This window comes from Macrotis lagotis, chromosome 1 (genome assembly GCF_037893015.1).
Source record: "Macrotis lagotis isolate mMagLag1 chromosome 1, bilby.v1.9.chrom.fasta, whole genome shotgun sequence".
Lineage (NCBI taxonomy): Eukaryota > Metazoa > Chordata > Mammalia > Peramelemorphia > Peramelidae > Macrotis > Macrotis lagotis.
Genome location: NC_133658.1, coordinates 587,998,694 through 588,020,511, shown reverse-complemented (window position 1 = coordinate 588,020,511; position 21,818 = coordinate 587,998,694). Strand labels below are relative to the sequence as shown.

The 21,818-nt window shown below is 34.3% G+C and overlaps 1 protein-coding gene across 1 annotated transcript in view; it reads left to right on the top strand.

Annotated features, from left to right (window-relative positions):
• The window catches only part of STAG1 (STAG1 cohesin complex component), a 351,800-nt gene that overhangs the window by 123,156 nt on the left and 206,826 nt on the right, over window positions 1-21,818 (top strand). The window contains exon 3 of the mRNA XM_074214834.1: window positions 2,361-2,463. Within this exon, the coding sequence (XP_074070935.1) occupies window positions 2,361-2,463 (103 nt within the window). The remainder of the gene's footprint in view (window positions 1-2,360; window positions 2,464-21,818) is intronic.

Genomic DNA, 21,818 nt, shown 5'->3' with positions numbered 1-21,818 from the left:
CATAGATAATTCATTTAATCTTCTTGAGACTCAGTTTTTTTGCCTATTAAACAGGCATAATACCTATGAGTACTTGTCTTGCAGACTTATTTTAAGACAAATAAAATATTGTATGTGAAGTACTTTAGAAACCTTTATGTCCCTTATTAATATTTCTGTTTTCATTAAAATTTTTAGTTTTAACTGAGCTTTGCAATAATAATACAGCTTAAATTTTCTCAACATATTTAAATTTCATAACCTAAATATTTTCTCTTATATTTCATTGGAAAGATATAAATAGCTATTAGAAGACCAGGAGTTGTTTTTTCTGTAAAATAAAATGCTGTCCTAAGGATAAATTTGATGGGAATGGAATGTCTGAATCAAACAGTTATAAAGCCATTTCTTGCCATTTACCCAAAACCTAAGGACAGCTTTCTGTACAATTGGGAAATAATACCAAAGACAACTAAAGAGTCTTTAATTTATGATGTTTAGGTTTTCTTACATGCAATAATGATGAGAATATTATGGTTAACTAGTATTTGAATCAGTTTCAGAATTATCTTATTTTACAGTACATAAAAATATGCAGCATTAAATATAAGTGCTTCCTATACCCTCAAGAAGTTTACACTGTAGTAGTAGTATGACACATTTTTTCATATAATATGGTAAATAATAGAAGATTATAAGTGTCATCATCTGATAAAGCAGAAGATTTAAGGATAAAAACAATTTAAAGAATGAATGCTTAGCAAGAGACCCAACTAAGCAAGGGCATTTAGAAATGAAAATGGAATGAGACAAACAGAAGAAAAATGAAAAAGGTACATAATGATTTTCATAATAAACTCTTTACTGTACAATCAAAGATAATTTTTCCCACTTTAGATTTAATATTCAGTGGCTATCTGTTCATGAACACTATTAGAGGTAATAGTAATAATCTCTCCATAGTAGATACTGAAGTGATAGCCCATGGGTAAACTTAGCTGCTTATTTTTTGTGGTTATTAAGCATATTAATGTTGTGGAATTCAGTCAACTTATTAAGTTTCTGATATTTCCATTTTTAAAAAATTCAAGTTGACCTGTCCCCTAAATTTGATTAGATTTCTACTATGTATAGAAAAAGATAACAGATAGATTATTTTTACAGTGGACATATACTATTTCTTAAGGTAAAAAGTTGTGAAAGTTTGGATATAGAAGAAAAAAGTTAGAAATGAGTTATAATTGTCTACATTTTATTATTTTATTATTATTTAAATGTATGTCTATACAGCCACTACCTTTCTTCCCCTGCATTGGCACAATAATGCTTCCTTGTGCTATTTGTTGTGAAAAACCACCACTTGTGTAGACTTAGGTAATAACTTATTAAAATGGAAATTTTAAAGTGGATAACTGTTCTAAGATTTTTTTTATTATACTTTCATTTTGAGGTAGGTAGATAGTTTGGGTTGCCTTTGTGCTTTTGTTTTTGATTCCTTCCTGACTTTATAATTCTATAACATCTTTTCACATCAGTACTCTGCTTAAAAAGTTTTGTATTATTTCATTCTAATAAGTTGTCAATGGTCTTAACACAGTTTCTTATACAAAATATAAACTTGAATTTGTTCAATTTTGTCACAACACACCTTGCAGGATAATATACTTGAACACAGAAACCAATTCTTTTTTTTTTATCATTTTTATCCCCACCGTCTAGCATAGTCTTTGAACATAATAAACTCTTAAATGTTTCTTGATTTTCATTTAATTGTGCATGCTGCCTCAGTATTAATAACAAATCCACATTTACCATATCCATGTTCTGTACAATTTTTTAGATTTTTTAAAAAATATTCTCTTCCTTTTTCTGCAATAAAATATTACAGTGCGTTTTGGGTTTTCTTTATATGATAGATTTCCTATCTTCTTGATTTTTTCCTGTTTTATTTTATATTTTTTAAGTATGTGGAGTAAAACAGTAAACAACATTATTTAATTTCCTCTTCTTTGTCAATTTTTAAAAATTTTCTTCCAAGGCTTGAGTAATATTTTTGCTATGGTTCCAGGTCCTAGAAATGAGTACTGTTTATATCGCCAATAGGCTACTTTAAGAGGTAATAGGAGGAAGGGGCAGCTAGGTGGGGTAGTGGATAAAGCCACCGGCCTTGGAATCAGGAGTACCTGAGTTCAAATCCAGCCTCAGACACTTAATAATTACCTAGTTGTATGGCCTTGGGCAAGCCACTTAACCCCATTTGCCTTACAAAAACCTTAAAAAAAAAGTGATCAGAGGGAAAAAGAAATATGGAATTTAGTATTGTTGATCTATTATCTACTCTGTTGGCTAGATGTAAATTGAATTAATTTTTTATTTTCTAGGGATTCTACTAATGAAACTACTGCTCATTCAGATGCTGGCAGTGAACTTGAAGAAACAGAGGTCAAAGGGAAAAGAAAAAGAGGCCGTCCTGGCCGACCTCCAGTATGTATTTTATTCCTTTCACTTGTCATTGAAATAATTATTTAATAAAGATACAGCATGTACCAAATATAAATTCTTTTCATCTTAGTTTTATATCACAGGTTGTTTCAAATTTTGCATTTCCAAGAAAACATAAGAGATGATCCAAGAAAAGTAATGAGGGTGAGGAATGAATGAAGTGTGTATTTGTCTCAAATACTTTGGTAAAAATGCAAGAAAATGTCGTTAATGTTTACTAATATATAACCAGATCTGTTAAGTAAAGTCCAAGATTCTCCATTTCTAAGACTGATCTGGCTTCAAATTAATTTGATTTGGATTGGTATCAATTTTATGTTGCTATTCATGGGATTAGATTTCCTTGGTGCCTACTACAGTTCTGGCCACCCCCCCCCCCACACACACACACACATACACCCCAGGCTTAGTGACATTAGATTTCATGGATCACAAATTTATCTGACAGAAGAGTTAAGGAATTAGTTTTCTGGAAAATGTACATGACAAGGTAATATAAGTAAGTCTACAAGTAGCTCAGTGTTGCCACATCCCACTGGAATATACTTCTATCCTTCAGGTTTTTACACTGAGAAATAATCTTGTTGGAATATCTAGCCTTTGTGATCTTTAACCCTATTTAATCTCAGTAAAGAAGGTGAATGTCCTTGCTTACTGATTTATTTTTCTAGATACATATACTCTTTTGAGAAACAGTATGACATAATGAATAAACAACTAGCCTCAAAGCCAGGAAAACCTGGATGTACTTCCTGCCTCTCTCATATTCATTGTGTGACCCTAGGCACTTTCACTTAATCCCTTCATTCTGTGAGTTAATTCCAAGACTTTCAATTGCAGAGAATATGCCTTTTTTGTTCTAGTAAAAGGAGTGTTTTCATCAGGATTTTTTGTAAGAATGAAAACACAGGTTTACTATCATTCATGTAGTCATCCATACTCTTCCCTCCTCTCTTTATCTCCCATTGGTCCCCCACTGCTTTACTCCCTTCCCTCTTCATCTCCTTCATCCTTACCCTGCCTCTCCTCATCCTCTTCCTCCCTCTTTATAACCCACTCCCTCTCTTCCTTGCTTGCTCTGCTATATACTTCCTGAAGTTCCAGATGGTTTCTTATACTCCTCTACTTGTTTCTCTTTTCTGTCTGTCTTGTAGAACTACAAGCAATAACAATATATGCATAATGGTCAAAGAGTTTCTACGAACTAATGTTCTTAACTTTTTATATTTTCATTGGATTTTATAATTTTTTGCACTTAAATCTGATTGATAGAGGTACCTCTAAGTCAATGCCCTTGTCTGAAGTAGTATGTTATGATAAAGAGAAGATTCTATCACTCCCTTCAACAACTTATTTAGCTGTTTGTCCATGAGTACAGTGTAAACTCATCTTTTACATGAGAAAATTAATATTCTAGCTGTTTGAAACCTGTTCTTTTGGGCAGGTAACTTTTTGAGTCTTTCATATTACAACCTTGGATGATTCTGCGTTTTTTTAAATGCTGTGTTCTTCCTATTGACTTTTTCTTTTTTGACATATCTTCCTATTTTTCTCTTCTCATCTATTTTTCCAAAGTTCTCAATCCTCTTCTTTCACCCATTTTGAAGAACACTTTTTTTCCTTTTCTTTCTATCCTTTCTCTTCTCTCTGGCTACTGAGTCTACCTTGTATTTATTTTTCTTCTATTCTTTTCCATGCCTATATCCCCATTCTTTACATTCTGTTCTGTGATCCAAGTTATTAATTTGTCTAACTTAGATACCAAAACATGGAAGATTGAGCTTAGTTCTCAATCCAAAGAATCTAAGAGCTAGAAAGAACCTCAGAAGTTCATCCTGTTTCTCAGAATGTGATATGAGGAGGAAGTATTAAGTCCCATTATATCCTAGATCCATTTGTTGTTATTCTATCCTTACTGGCAGAAATGTATCAATTCAGCTTCCTGGCAATGCTTCTCCAATGTAGATAGTGTAGATTTTCAAAAATTTCTCTCTGTAGCTTATTTTTCCAGTTTTTCTTCCTAATTCCAGGATCAACACAGAACATCCTTCCCCACTGTGATACATTTAGGTGGATTTTGATTTCCATCATTTTCTAGCCTATTTCTTTTACCTGAAACCAAAAACTAGAAATATGGTTTCATAAGATTATCTCCCTCCATTTCATAGGACCCTACTCTTTATGGAGTAAATTTATCCGAACAGGAATTAATCTGTATTGATCACTTGGTGATTATTAGAATAGTTCTCTCTTTCTCTTTTTATTCTTTTTCTATTAGTTTTTTACTTTTCCAAGTACATAAAATGGTAGCTTTCAACAATCATTTTTCTGTAAGGTTTTGAGTTACAGTTTTCTCCCTCTATCCCTTTCTTCCCTCTTTCCTCTGACAGAAATCAATACAACATTGGTTCTATGTGTATAGTCATGCTAATCATAAATCTATGTTAGTTATGTTGTGAGAGAAGAATCAAAACAAAATGGAGAAAAAAATAGAAAAAATATAATATGTAAAACAACTTTTTCAAAATTGAAGATAGTTAAATTTTGATCTGCATTTAAACTCTAAAGACTTTTCTGGATCCTTTTCCCATTACAAATCTTTTAGAATTGTCTTTGATTATTGTTTTGTTGAAGTCAACAAATCCATCTTGGTTGATCTTTATCCAGTGTTACTGTTGGTGTGTATAATGCTTTTCTGGATCTTCTCACACTTCACTCACCATCAGCTCTCAGAAATCTTGTCAGGTTATTCTTAAATCCTATCCATCATGATCTCTTATAGAAAAATAGTGTATCATCACATTAATATAACACAATTTGTTCAACCATTCCCCAATTGATGGGCATCCCCTCAATTTCGAAAACTTTTCTACTATGGAAAGGGCTGGCTATAAATATATTTGTACATGTGGGGTGGTTGTTAAATATTTTATTTGTTTTTCCAACTATGTGAAAAACTATATATGTAGTTTTTAATCAGTCTTTTTTTTTTGGCAAGTTTTTGAGTTTTAACATTTTTCTTCATCCATCCTTTCTATCCCCTTCCTGCTGACAGAAGGCAATCTAATATGGGCTCTACATTTATATAACCATGCTAAACATGGATCCATACTGATCCTGTTGTAAGAGAAAAATCAAATGCAAATGGAAGAATAAAAACATTAGAAAGAAAAGACAATCCCTAAGAATTTTTTTAATTTATATTTTTATTTATACATTACTAAAATAGTCTTGTTTTAAGAGTAAATATAATCTTCCTCCCCCCCATGAAAATAAAAAACCTCATGAGAAATAATGTGACAGAAAGAGAAAAAAAATGTGCTTCAGTCTGTGTTCTGATACCATCAGCTCTTTCTCTGTGGTGGATTGCATTCTTTATTGTAAATCCATCAGAGAAGTTATTTCCACAGTTGATATTGCTGATTGTAATTCCCTCCATCCATTTCTCCCCACTACCAATTGTTATTTTTTTTCTCTCCTTTCACTCAGTCCCTCATCAAAACTGTGCTGTGGGACAGCCAAGTGGTACAGCAGACAGAGCACCAGCCCTGGGGCCAAGCCTACATCCCGCCCCAGAGACCCAGCACCCATCTAGCCCCATGGTCCTGGACAGGCCACCCAATCCCATCACCGTGCAAAAAGTAGAAAAGGAAATTATTATATCTGACTATCCTCTCCCATGATCTTCACTCTCCTCTATCCCCTACCTCCTGCTTTCCTCCTTCCTGTCCCCTTTCTCCCGTTCCCTTACTCTCCTTTTTCTTCTAGATTTCTATGCCCTATTAAGTTTTCTTCTAGATTTCTATGCCCCTAATATGTTGTTTCCTTTCTGAGCCATTTCCAATGAGAGTGAAGGCTCCCTTATTCCCCCTCACCTTACCCCTTTCCATACCATTGCAAAAGATATTTCTTAACTCTTTTGCTTGAAACATCTTAATTTATTCTACCTCTCCTTTCCTTTCTCCCAGTACATTTCCTTTTCACTCATTGACTCCGTTTTTAAAATATGTTAGACATTCAAATTTGGCTTTCTCTCTTGTATCTCTACTATAAAAGCTCCTTCTAATAAATGAGAAGGTTCATATTAGTATTATCTGTATCATCTTCCCATGCATTTGGTACAGTGAGTAGAGCACTGGCTCTGGAGTCAGGAGGACCTGAGTTCAAATGTGGCCTCAAACACTTAATAATTAGCTAACTGTGTAACTTTGGGCAAGACGCTTAACCCCACTGCCTAGTAATAGCCAAAAAAATAAAAATAAAAACAAAAGAGAGAAAATTCCTCACTTTTGGGGGCAGCTAGGTTGGTGCAATGGATAGAGTACCAACCCTGGAGTCAGGAGGACCTGAGTTCAAATTCAGCCTTGGATACTTGGTAATTACCTAGCTATGTGCCCTTGGGCAAGTCACTTAACCCCATTGCTTTGCCAAAAAAAAATTTATGATATCATCTTCCCTTGCAGGAAGACACAGAGCTCATCATCATTAAATCCCTCATAATTTACCCTTCTCATTCACTCTATTCTTCACCTAAGTGAAGCTCAAACTTTCTGTCCAGCTTAGGTCATTTCAGTCGAAATATTTGAAATTCCTATTTTATTGAAAGTCCATCTTTTCTCCTGGTAGAAGATGTTTGGTTTTCCTGGGTAATTGATTCTCAGTTGCATTCCAGTCTCTTTTTCCTTCCAGAATATTATATTCCAAATCCTATGAGCCCTTAATGTGGATGCTGCTAAGTCCCAGGTACTTCTGACTGCAGCACCACATTATTTGCATTGTTTTGTTCTGGTTGCTTGTGGTATTTTCTCTCTGACTTGGGAGTTCTGGAGATTATATTCCTCCTGGGAGGGGAGGGAATGTTATATAATGGTTTTTTTTTTCTGGTTCTGCTCACTTCACTCAGCATCAGCTCTTGGAAGTCTTGCCAGGTTATTCTAAATTCCTTTCCATCATCATTTCTTATAAAACAATACTGTTTCATCACATTAAAATACCACAATTTGTTCAACCATTCCCCAATTGATGGGCATCCCCTCAAATTCTAATTCTTGTGTGTGTGTGTGTGTGTGTGTGTGTGTTTTCCGGGCAGGGGTACTTTTTTTTTTTTTTTTTGGATCTCTTTGAGTAGGAGATTGATGGAGTCTCTCAATTTCTATTTTTCCCTCTTCTTGTAGGATATCAGGACAATTTCATAGAAATTCTTCAAAAATGAAATTAGGCTCTTTTCCTGATCATGACTTTCAGTTAGCCCAATAATTTTCAAATTGTCTCTCTGGATCTGTTTTCCAGACCTTTTTTTTTTTTTTGGTGAGATATTTCACCTTTTCTACTAGTTTTTCATTCTTTTGATTTGTTGTATTATGTCTTTTTGATTGTTTCATTGTGTCTTGATTCCTCACAAAGTCATCAACTTCCTTGAGCTCCATTCTACATTTGAACAATTTGTTTTCTTCAGAGAGCTTTCTTATCTCCTTTTCCTTCTGGCCAATTCTGCTTTTTAAAGTATTTTTCTCCTCATGAACTGTTTTTTCTCCTCATTAAACTTTTTCCATTTGACCTAAACTAGTTTTTAGTATGTTATTTTCATCAGCATTTTTTTTTTATCTCCTTGACTAAGCTGTTGACGTGGCTTTCATGTTTTTCCTGTATCTCCCTCTTTTCTCTTCCCAATTTGTCTTCTTCTTCCCTTACTTGATTTTCAAAATCTTTTCTGAGCTCTGAAATAGCCTGAGACCAGCTTCTATATTTCTTGGAGGATTTATATACAGAATCTGTAACTTTCTCATCTTCTTAGTGTGTGTTTTGGTCCTCAGTGGGACCAAACTAATTATCTATGATTAGGTTCCTTTTTTTCTCCCCCTTTCCTTTTTATTCATTTTCCCAAACTGTGCCTTGTTTGGGGTGCTTCCCAAGCTTTTGAGTATTATTAAGACATCCCCCAGGGACCTCATTTTGTTCACGGTCTTATGCAAGGCTCTTATTGCATTCCTGCCTCTGCTGTGGTCTGTGGTTGGCAATAGGGGAATAAGAGTCCTGTTCTAGGGCCAGAGGAGAGACACCTAAGCAGTCTCCCCTCATCCTCTTACTTTCTGTGGGCTGAGCTCTCTGGGAGTAGCTGCCAGGTGGTTCTTCAGGTCTGCTTATGTTTTGTGGGATCTGGGCTGGCTCCCACTCACTCTGGCAGAAGTTTCCATGCTGATCTTTCAAATTGTGCTTGGTGTTCCCTGGGTTGCCAGGTCAGGAAAATGCTTCTGTTGCTGGGAGCCAGAGCGCCCCATGACCTAGGAGTCTTAAGAGTCCAGTGTGTTGTTCCCGGAAGACTGGAGCTCCTTTGTGATAATCCTGGCTGTGGGAACATAGCTTCCACCCTCATGGTATATAGATTTCCCACCATTTTCCAGGTTACTTTGGGCTGGAGAATTGCCTCACTGGATTTTTTTCTGTGGGTTCTGTCTCTCAAGAATTTGTTTAGAGCCATAATTTTAACATTTTGAGAATATTTTTGAGAGAGCTCCTAGGAAAGGCTGTTCTAATGCTGCCATCTTGGCCCCGCCCCCCCATATACACATATGATAACTTTTACAAATTGAAGCCAGTAAGTTTTGGTCTTACATTTAAACTCCTAGATATGGATGATATTTTTCCATCGCATCTTTTAAAATTGTCTTTGATTGTTGTACTGCTGAAATGAATAAATCCATCATAGTTGATCTTCACCCAGTGTTGTTGTTAGTGTGTATAATGTTCTTATTCTTGTTTTACTCCATATCAGTTCATGCAAGTTTTCCCAGGTTTTTCTGAAATCCTGTCCCTCAAGCTTTCTTATAGATCAGTAGTGTTCTATCACATTCATATATACCACAATTTGTTAAGCCATTCCCAAAATGATGGGCATCCCCTCAATTTCCAATTTTTTGACACCATGAAGAGTGACTATGCATATTTTTGTACGTAGGAGTTCTTTACCCTTTTTTTGTGATCACTTTGGGAAACAGTCCTAATTGTGGTATTGCTAGATTAAAGGGTATGTATAGTTTTATTGCCCTTTGAGCATAATTCCAAATTTTTCTCCAGAAAGGTTGGATTAGTTCACATGTGCATTAGTGTCCCAGTTTTCCCACATCCCCTCCTACATTGATCATTTTCCTTTTGGCCTATCTGATAGGGGTGAGGTGTTGTCCTAATTTGCATTTCTTTAATCAGTATTGATTTAGAGCATTTTTTCATATGCCTATAGGTAGCTTTAACTCTTCTAAATTTAAAACTGTTCTTTTCATATCCTTTGGCAGTTTATCAATTGGGGAAAAACTTGTAGTCTTAGAAATTTGACTCAGTACTCTATAGATTTTAGAAATTAGTCCTTTGTCAGAATCACTAGTTATAGAAACTGTTTCCTAACTTATTTCTTTTAATCTCAGTTGTATTGGTTTTATTTGTGAAAATTCTTTTTTAATTTAATGTAATCAAAATTATCCATTTTATAAAAAGTCCTCTGTCACTTCCTTTGGTCATAAAGTGCTCCAGTTTCCAAAGATCTGCCTTTTGATATCACCTTTCCTATTTAAATCCTGTACCCATCTCAACCATATCTTGATATAGAGTGTGAGATGTGGGTCCATGTCTAGTTTCTGCCATACTGTCTTCCTGTTTTCCCAGCAGTTTTTTTTTTTTAATCAAAGAGTGAGTTCTGATTCCAGAAGCTGTAATCCTTGGGTTTATCAAATAGCAAATTACTATAGTCATTTACTATTATTTCTTTTGTACCTAATCTATTCTACTAATCAACCACTCTATTTCTTAGCCAATACCAAATAGTATTGATGACTGATGCTTTGTAATATAATTTTAGCTCTGGTAGTACTAGGCTACCTTTATTTGCCTTTTTTAAAATTCCTCTGATATTCTTGACCTTTCTTTCCTCTATATGAATTTAGTTGGTAATTTTTGCGTTCAATAAAGTAATTTTTTGAAAGTTTGATTAGTATGGCACTAAATAAGTAATTTCATTTAAGTAGAATTGTCTTTTTTATATTAGCTCAGCCTACCCATGAGCAATTGACATTTGCCTATTTTTTTATATCTGATTTTATTTGTGTGAAAAGTTTTATAATTGTTTTCATAGTTTCTTAGTTTTCTCTGGTAGGTTGACTGCCAAGTATTTTATATTATCTACCGTTACTTTGAACAGAATTTCTCTTTCTGTCTCTTGCTGCTTTATCTTGCTAGTAATATATAGAAATACTGATGATTTATGTGGGTTTATTTTATAATCTGAAACAATGATAAAGTTGCTATGTCTCAAGTAGTTTTCAGGCAGATGATTTTTCTAGGTTCTCTAGGTATACCATCCTATCATCTGCATCCTTTTATTCTTCTTTTTTTAAATCTTATTGGTTGCCAGTTTATCTTTCCTTGCTAATAATTGATGTGGATGGGAAAGAATTTCATTGTTGAGGGGAACTCCCTTTCAATGATTTTCTGTACTTATGTAGGTTGACCCCCTTCTTTGCAAATGATAGTTGCCTAGGGCAGAATTGTGAATGTTGTGTAATCTTCATTGATTGGAATCAGATTAAAATATAATTGTGAAATTTTTAACAAAATAAAACTATAATACAACATAAATCATTTTTTGTTTAATTTTTTGTTTTCTAAGTCAAAATGCCACTGGAGGTGTTCATTTCCATTTGATTTTGATGTCATTGGTCAAAAGCATTGGGAGTATTAAAAACTTCCCCATGGTCACATAGCTAAAATATATCAGGGAATAGAATTTGAGCCCTGGCTTTCTGGTTTTGTAGGTACTCTATATATGCCATATTTCCTCCCTTGTTACTGTTTTATATAAAACAAAGAGGCTTAAGAAGTTGACAAACTTTTTAAAAAATTTCTCTTAAACTAATTTGGTTCTCTCTCTGTCTTGATCAAATTTCTTTCTTGTTTTCATTTTGAATAGAAATCAAGCTGTTATCCGGAAGTTTACTCTTCACTTCCACTAGACATGCCAACTATATATAGTTTAATAGGGGGAGATTTTTCAGTGTGGCTATATGTATTTGAGGAATTTATCTAAAAATGTATATGAAGCAGGAAGTTGAATAGATGAAATTTAAAACAATTCACTGTACTATATCATTCCAATCATCATTCCCTTTGAAATGCTACAATTGTTCATTTTCCTTTTGAAACTTAAGATATTATTTATTGATATTTGATAGCCATGACTGTTTCTAGGTGGAAATTTTTGCTGTTATTTAACCTAAGTCTTGTAGAGGAACATGATATCAGGGGTGTGATGCCATAGTTAGCTAGTGAATTGGATTTAAGTAAGGGCATGCTGTGCTAAGCATCAACCTCAATATCTCCACCATAGCCATCTGGGTCCAGTGCCCAGATATGGATCAAGATGACTCGTGGTAGCCCTAGATGTAGTGGGAACCCTTTGCCTTTTAACAGGTCAGGACTGGGATGATTAGGGTTATTCTCATATATTTAGCAAATGTGATATGACACAGATATTTAGATGTTCCAAACCACAGCCAATTATTTTATGCCTTCTCAACCCCCATTTCACCATTTGTACACTTGAGTTAATTGAGCAGCTTTGCTTATTTCAAGATTTAAATTGGTTTAACGTTCTCTATCGGAAACATCCTTTTATTCGACACCAGTGCTAGAAATAGTCCCTTGTTTTTCTTATGTCTTCCTTCTGCTTTGTCATTTTTTGTTGTTGTTGTTTTTTTTTTTTTTTTTTTTTTTTTTGTCTGAGGTCAATCCTCTTCCTTGACCCATTTTTGGAATTTTCTTGGCAAAGATACTGAAGTGGTTTGACAGCTCATTTTATATTTGAGGCAATGAAGCAAATGGTATTAAGTGACTCATCCTAGGGTCAGACAACTAGTAAGTGTCTGATTCCAAACCCTGTGCTCTTATCCACTGTGACCTGGTTGTCCTTCTGCTTTCATAGCTGCAGTTTTATGGTACTAATGCATATCAGAAAGAGGTTGCTTACTTTTTTTTCACTAAAACAACATTTGTATTTCAAGAAGTTTTTGTCTAGTACACCCATATTTTTAAAAATGTTTATTGAATATTTTAATGAATTAGTTTGTATTTATCACTTATACTATATAATGAATTTTGGCATATAAAATAAGATCATAATAGAATTTGAGAATAGAGAAAAAAGGGCTCAATTTAACCCTTGTGAGCTGTGGATTAGAGAGTGAACAAGGAGAAAGTAAATATTTCAAATGAAGGGAACAGCCTAACCAATAGCATAGAACCTGGAATGAACATTGCGAAAGAGCTTTTAGGAAATATGTCAGACATTGGTCAAAAGCTTGCTAAAAAAAAAGATGAGAAAAATAAAGGACGTCATTTATCATTAATCCAATCTGAGGACTTTAAAACTTGCATCCTCTCTAGACAATCTTAAGAACTCAATATTCCTTTATCTCCATTTCCTCTGGGGTGAAACATTATCAATCAGTGATTTCCAAACTTTTTTGATTCTGTACCCTATCATTTAACATTGTTAACATAGCTTCCCAACATGTGTATATACCCAATTTATAAATAAAACATGTGTTTTGTTAACGTTCCATAGATTATGAAAATATGCAAAACATAGAAAAGTTTAAAATGGTGAGAGATTTTTTTTTTTCATTTATTAACAATTCAACAAGCCTTTTGTGCTCTAGGGAATAAAGAAAGACTAATGTGATCCTGGACAGTCTCTTCAGCTCTATATGCCTTGTTATCTTCATCTGTGTTTCCCTCTAGCTCCAAATATATTATCCTATGGCTAAATATGCTTCATTAATTTAGAAAATTACCTATTTGTCTTGGAGGAAAGGGTAGATTTATAGATAATTATTTCCACCCATGCTAAGGTCAAGCAATACTCAGATTCCTTTTACTAATATCTCCTTCAGTCCTGTCTCACATAATGAAGTGTTCCTTCTCTTTGTCAAGGCAAGCACATGTACATGTACAAGTGATCCTATTTCCTCTTATCATTCTCTCTTTTTCTTAAATTAAATTTTATTTTGTTTTCAATATTGACATTTTCTCCTTAGCTTCTGCCCCTTCCCTACCCATTAAGAAGACAAATAAAAGAAAGTCCTACTTTGTTGTGACTGTTAAAAAGTTCAGGAAAAGTAGTTTCTAGGTAATTTGATCATTTTATTAATAAGGCCAGCAGGTTATTGATTAAAAAAAAAAGATGGTCATTTGACTGTCTCTTTTCGGGCCCAAAACCCCTTAATAACATTGAGATTATATGACTTTAGAAGAAGAGGTATTCTTGAATAAATGCCTAATCACCTCTGATCTGTGGGCTATCTTGGATTATGTGACTTAGGTCACTCAAATCTTTGTCAAAGTTGCATTAATTTCCCTGTCTTCTGTCTCAGTAGTAGGGATAGAATCTACATTATCACAGGACCTGCATTAATAAACCTCATACACCCATTAGCCTAAACTTAGAATTTCTTTTACTGTCTGATTAGATCTTGCACTAAGCAAATATATTTAAGAGATTTCCCACACTGGTTTGTTTCTAGTTGAGGAAGTAGAAAAGAGAAAAACTTGATCCTAATACAATAATTAATTATTTAATGTAAGTGTATAGTCATGCAAAACAAATTCCTCCATTAGCCTTGCATCTCTTCACTCCTTCCTTCCCTCCACCCCCACCCCCAAAGGATTTTAGTTTGTACCCTAAGTCTGCTCGTCTGCTCTCTATCTGAAGGTAGTTAGTATATTTTAGTCTTTTGGAATGATGGTTAGCATTGGTTGTATCAAAGTTACTAATTTTCATGTTGATTTTCTTTACAATATTGCTGGTACATAAATTTCATTTTGTAATCTGTTTATATAAATCTTCCCAGATTTTTCTGAAGACATCCCCTTCATCATTTCTTATAGCCTAGTAATATTTCATCTTCCTGACATGCCATAAATTGTTTAGCCATTCACTTTTCAACTTTTGAGTCCACAAAAAGAGTTACCATAAATATTTTTTGTTTATATTGGTCTTTTTTCCTTTTCTTTGATCTTTTTTGTGGGTATATACCTAGTAATACTGCCGTGCCAAATTACCAGGCACAATTTAGTGATTTGTTCTTAGTATTACCAGGACTGTAATAATTAACTTATTTTTCCCTGTGCCCTTCAGCATTTGTCATTTTACTTATTTTTTGTTATCTTAGTCAATCCAATGTGTGTAAGATAATATTCTCAGAGGTATTTTCATTTCAGTTTCCTTAATTATTACTGACTGAGATGATTTTTTCATAAGACTATTGTTAGCTTGGATTTCTTCCTCTGAAAGTTTTTTATTCCTATATTGTTATTGAATTATTTCAATCATGTCTGATTTCATGACCTCTGCCTTGTGCTAGTCATATTAAGTAGATACTAGGAGTACAAATACATAAACATGGTCTTGGTCTTTCAAGATTCAGGTAACCCACAAAAGGAATCTGGAAAGGGGTAAAGCTGGTGGGGTTCAAGGAAGTGAAGTGCATCAGAGGTGTGATATTCTTTGTAGAGCAAATCTCACAAGATCCACAAACAGAAAAGTGAAAAAATTATCTGGAAATTTCAGCTCTCAACACACTATAAGGAAAGCTTTGATAGGTATCTTTTGTTTTTATCCTGCTGCCCCCCAATAAGACAGGAGTTGAAGTTAAGAAGGTGGTGAATATCCAAATTGAGTAGATTGGCATGCTTATATTTCAAATGATTAGCTTATCCTGGGTAGGTAATGTTCTGTGAAGTCTAAACCTTTCAGAGCTGTTGGAAAATGGAGAATTAGCCAGAATCTTCCAATTATACCCCTCAGTAAAGGAAAGCTTTAAGAGGAATTTCATGTTCCACCTTCCAGCCCTCCAATCTGAAATGATATGGTGATGGAGAAGAGGTTTGGGTCGTCCTACAAATGGAGTTTCTGGGAGGAATTCCCCACTGGGAGAAAGTTGAAACATTAGAGAGATGTCAGCTGAATTCTTTTAGAAAAGTTCACTCAGAATACATAAAAGCTTAGATATATAATTACCATATTCAATGCAAAAGAAGCAAAGTTGAATTGTCTGTGATTTCAGTTCTTCAGAAAGTTTTCAGTATAAAACTTTCTTTAATTCTGCATAAATGAATGGCATCCTATTCATTAGATATTTTAGTTGTTTTTCTATATGATTATGAGGAACACTAAGAAATATTACTTGAGCATAGAATTCAGGAAAGCGGGCAACATAAAAACATGGGTGAAATGTAGGGTGGTTTCAGGTTCTAATAGGCATTAAACACTAAAGAAATGACTTTTTATTATACCAGACTGACAATAGGGTGCCATTGCAATTTATGTTGGCAGAAGACAAGGTCCCACTTGTTATTTAAGAAAAACCACTTGTGAAGGTTATGTAGAGGATGACTTAGAGAGGACTGAGATTTGATTCATAGAGACCAGTTAGGACTCAAGAGATGATTAGGCCCAGAGAGTTTTGGAGATAGAACTAATTTTATAAGGCAACTGCTTAGATATATGGAGTGAATGAAAGTGAATGTGGGTGACTTAAAGCATGGTGTGAACTTTAACACAAGTAGAGAAGTTCATAAGAAGGGTTGATTTAGGGGTAAGAAAAGGTAATGGTTTCAGTGACATAAATCATAAACATGTCTATATACTTTTCCTAGCTACTATACTGGTTGCTCAGGTTATTGTTAGAATATTGGAGCACTGAGGTGAGGGGCTGTGGCCTACCGCTGGCAAGGAAGGCCTTGCAGAGCAATAGAAAGAGGATAAATTGGGGACTGGTGGATTTTAATGGGGGAAGAATCCATGTGGTTTGGTTGAAATCAGTTTCCTAAATTGACTTATTACAGGGAGCATTGGATGAACCTGCTCCCCATTTTCCAATTTGTTACTTGTATACTCATTGAAAAATTACTGAAAGTTCCAGTTTGTAAACCACTGATTTGAATTGCATTGTCTAGCTAGCCCTTTATATAAATATACTCCTAAATTTTTCAAACTTTTTATTATAGTAAACAGAGTAGTGAACAAGGGAGATCTTAGATTGCCACTTTAGTAGATAGCACAATAACAAGATTCAACTTTCTTCTGGACCCTAGTGCTTTCTGATCCTTTTTTCTTTGAATATGCTTTGTTTACATGTATGTTATGTACATATTGTTTCTCCTGTTGCCTCTTTAAGTAGACTTATCTTTATTTCCCTAAAAGTGCCTGGAACATAATGAGCACAAAATGTTGTTTGATTGATTAACCTAATTTCCCCCCTTCATTCCCTCTTTCCCTCATATCACTCAGAACTTAGCACTTAGATCTGTTGTCCCTGAGGAAATGAATTATTAACTCCAGTATCTTTGTAACTTATGTATGTGAAACTATCTTAACACACTAAACTCTTTTTTGAGTTGTGCTTTTTTCCTACATCCAAAAGTCTCCCTTGAAATGATATTTCTTCATAAATTCCTAAACTTATTAACTTCCCAACACTATGTTCTCTTTAGCTGCTGATCTATATCTAAAACCATAGATGTCTTCTATGGTGTCTTCTTTTTCATCTTCTAAGCCCTTTTTTTGGTCTTTTAATTCTTTACATATTGTTCTTGACTTTTTACCCTAAAATATTTGCTTAGGGCCTACCATTTCTTTTTGTTTATTTGTTTGTTTGTTTTGCAAGGCAGTGGAGATAAGTGACCTGCCCAAGGTCAAACAGCTGGGAATTATTAAATGTCTGAGGCTGGATTTGAACTCACTGACTCCTGACTCCAGGACTGGTGCTCTATCAACTGCGCCACCTACCCACCCCAGGCCTATCATTTCTTAATCATTGTTGCTACAGAGAGAGTCCATGAATGTCCCTACCCTTGAAGAGTTTATAGGGAGACAAGACACCCCCCCCCAGAAAAATAATTAACATTATAACATAGCATGTGCCAAATGAATGCAACATGTAATTGTTACAGAGACATCTTAGGACACAGTGATAATTAAGGAAAGGCTATTATGGAAACTTGTTTGCTTCATTCTTCCTCAAATTTCTGTGTTTTTTTAGCATTGAATTTTTGGGTCATTAAAAATTAACATTTGTAGATATCCATATTTGTATTGCATACTTATTTTAAAAAGATGGTTTGGGAAGTTACTTATTAGTTGGAAATAGATTATATTAGTTTAGTATCTTATTCTAATCCTCATTTTTCAATTGAGAAAGGGTATCTATTATAGAAGACCTTGAAAATAGATTTTTAGATGTGATTTAATAGAGAAACAATTGTTTGTCCTTGAATAAGAGAGTGACAGGATGAAAAGGCTATTTTAGGAACATCAATTTGGTTGTTCTATAGAAATGCTAATCCAGTGCTTCATTATGATATGGTGCTGACTCTGGATTCTCAAAGTAGTAGCTTGAATATAAGTTCTGGCGGGTTCTACTAAGTGGATGAGGTTTTGAACCTTGTCCCAGCAATTAATTGTATTCAAAAAGCAGTCTAGCTAAGAAGAAGGAAAGTCACCAGCAGTAGACTGGATAATAACTTAATGATGAATTCTTTGGTTGTAGTAACCCAAGAAACAAATTAGATGCCAAAAACTCTAAGCCCTATGCAGTTTCCTTAAGTTTCCCTTGTGATAACAACAAAAATACTGAAAAAAAAAATGAAAGCATAAATAATAAATTTTTTTAAATCTACAAACAATTTAACTGTTGGTAATTTCCCTATGAGATTTTTGTTTATCAAACCAACATATTCACGCATTACTGCAGGCATTGAATCATGCCTATTTTGATATTATATTTATAAATTATAACCAGTGGACAAAACCTTTTAAAACTCATTGGTTCATCCTGGAAAGGCGACTAGCATGTTCAGAAGTAAAAAGAGGCATTATTTCATGGGATACTTCTACATCATATCTTAAAATTCTCATGAAAAACACTAGAAAGGGATACCCACCAAGGATGTTAATTTCAAATATTTGTTAAGGAATGAGACAGTAAAAAGAATCTATGGAAAAAACTTGATAACATTCTTTTAACAAGTTATCATATACCTTGAAAATTGATGACCCTAGTGTTTAAGTAAGTATAGAAGATGACAACAACAAAAATACATTGAAAAGTATGGTTTGGTGATAAGAAATGAAAGAAGCCAAACACTAGTCAATTTCTGTGAATCCTCATATATTGTATAGCTTGGAAAATTTTTCTTCATGGAGTCTGAAGACATTGAATATTGATTGAATAAAACTGACTATATCTGAGTAGATAAAAAAACAATAGCTTAATAAGGTGGATAACCTTTCAAATTCTTTGGAGCATGGTTCAAGATCAACACAAAATCAAATTAAGACTAAAGTTTAACCCACCCTGATGTTTGCAATTACACTATCTTTATCATGGGTATCCAGTTGCATCACCCATCAAAAACTTGTCAAGAGCCACATATAGAAAGAATATTTATGACCACAATGTATGAGATTCTTAGGGGTAAGACTCAGCACATAGAATGTGCTTAATAATTGTTTTTTCATTCATGGGTATAATGAACTCCCAAGTGAGGAAGTTTCCTCTACTTATTTAGATCAACACTTTTAGAAACAGTTGTCTGTAGCAACATCACACAACCAGTATGTGTTAGAAGTAGGTAAAACTTGAACCCAGGTTTTCTTAGCTTTGATGCAAGTTTCCTTTTCATTATACTTATGGTTCCCAATATTTTTGTTCCTCATACCATTCCCATAAAGAAAAAGTGACTTTAGACTTGACTTTCTTTTCAGCTGATGGAAATTCTCTCTTAGAAATTCTACTGGATAACTGACCACTTGGTGACAAAACCAGTTAAACAAAAATAACTAATACAGTGCCTTCATCTGACAATTCCGTTATATTGGCATATACATATTTTGGCCTAGTAACCCATCAGTATTTTGTCTACTCAGCATTTGACTTTTTTTTAGTAACCTTTCAGATATATGGATATAGTAATTATGTATTGTGTTCTTTTTTTTTTAATTAGGCTTTTCCATCAGCTCATACAGAGATCTTATTTTTCTAAATTCTTCCTATTCACTAATTCTAACTGAAGCATAATTTTTCCTAACATTCTTGTACCATAGGTCTTTCCTTTTGCCATTACTCAGTTGAAAGGCATTTTTCAAAAAAATGATAATAAGATGAATATTTTGTAATATATTAGAACTTTATTTCTCTCTGATTTGGGGGGGGGGGGGAAAGAAGTATTGAGATTCCTATGTCAAAGAGTGGATAATTTAGATGCTTTTTCTTGACTTCTGCCAAATTGATCACAGTTCCACCAGCAGTAATTCATGTGTCTGTCTAGCCACAACCCCAACAACTTCAAGTATTTCCATAGTTTGTCATTTTTTTTATTTGTATGGTATAGAGCCCTCAGAGTTGTCTTAATTTATATGTTCCTTGCTATTGTTGATTTAGAAAATGTTTTCATGTGCTTATTCCCAATTTACTTTTTTGGAAACCTATTTGGTCATTTTTTCATATCCTTTGATCACTTGTCAGCTTTTATCATTTGATAACTCTTGGTGTTATAAAGTTTCACTTTCTTATATTTTTCACCTTTCAGACTTTTACTGGTAATACTCTATACATACAGGAAATCCTCTTCAGGAATCTCCATATTTTGTGTGGATCTTGTTTGTACATGACTATTTATGTGTGGTCTCCCTCAGTAGACTGTGAACTCCTTGAGAGGAGACACTTAAGAGGACAGTGCTTAGCACATAGTAGATATTTAGTAAAGTGTCTTTAGACTTGACTTTCTTTTCAACTGATGGAAAATCTCTCTTAGAAATTTTACTGAAGGACTGACTGGTGCTTGTTTATTGGCTTTTTCTTTTAACATTAGTAATTATTTAAAACATTAACTAATTAAAGAGCACAGTTCTACTTTGGATATTGCTTCTTGTTCTTATCAAATATTGAAAAGGTACTGCAGTACATTCCTGGATCTTGAGCCAATGAAAGAGCAGAAAGGTTAAAGACCTACAAATTAAAAAGATCCAAATGCACCAGTATCAAAAGCTTGGAAGAATGAAGATTGTCACAAATTTTGAATTTTGAGCTAGTGCTTAATAATGACTTGGACAAAGTTCTTGAAATGGAATGACTTTGGAAAAGAGTTGTTTATCTTGCTTGAATCATATATGTATCTTTGCCAATAATCTTGACCCTCACTTCCATTTCTTGGAATCCTTGGAATTTTTTTTGAGATTTCAGCATAAGAACAACCTTCTGCATGAAGGTTCCCCCCAGCTAATAAAGAAAGGCCCTGTACTCCCATCCCACTTTGCATATGCTATATAGGATATAATAGTCAAATACTACATATCATATGCAAAATATAAATACATCTCTCTTTTAGCTCCAATAAACATTTATTAAGCATTTACTATATACCAAGCATTATGCTCAGCACTGGGGCTATAATTAATTGAAAGAAAAGAATAGACAGTCCCTGCCCTTACAGAGCTTACATGAAGAGACCTCTCATAAAAGGGGACTGGAAAGTAGGGAAGAGGATGAAACACCAAGGGTATCTGGCATGAGGAATTGAGCGGGGGGAGCAGATATAACAAAATAAGCTGAGTTCAGTTTCTACCATCTATAAAGGGAGGAATTTGGTACTCCAGCCTTTCTATGGGACAGAGAGAAGGTTGAGAGTGGAGGTGATACTGGTCAGGGTTTTAGTTGGCAGCAGGTGATTAGATTAGAACTAATTTATATCCTGAGAGTACAGAATTAAAACCAGACCTAGCAGCAGATGCAGAGTGAATATTGACGTGAAGAGAAAAGGACATGAAAATTGTATGGGGGACTATTTTTCTTTAGTCATTGCAAAAGTAATCCCTAGCACATTGGATGCTTAGTAGAGTCAACAGGGTCTAGATGTAGGAACACCTGAATTCAAATATTCCTTCAGACATTTACTAGCTGTGTGATCCTAATCTCTACCTGCCTCAGTTTCCTCAACTGTAAAAGGGGGTTAGCAGGGGAGGCTAGGTGGTGCAGTGGATAAAGCACCTGCCCTGGAGTCAGGAGTACCTGAGTTCAAATCTGACCTCAGACATTTAATAATCACCTAGCTGTGTGGCCTTGGGCAAGTCACTTTAACTCCATTTGCCTTGCAAAAACCTAGAAAAAAAGTGTGTGGGGGGGTTAGCAATAGCATTTTCACTGCAGGGTTTTGAGAATCAAATAAAATAACATTTGTAAAGAGCCTAATTAGCACTGCCTATTTAGCCAGGCACTGGTGCCTGGCATTAATAA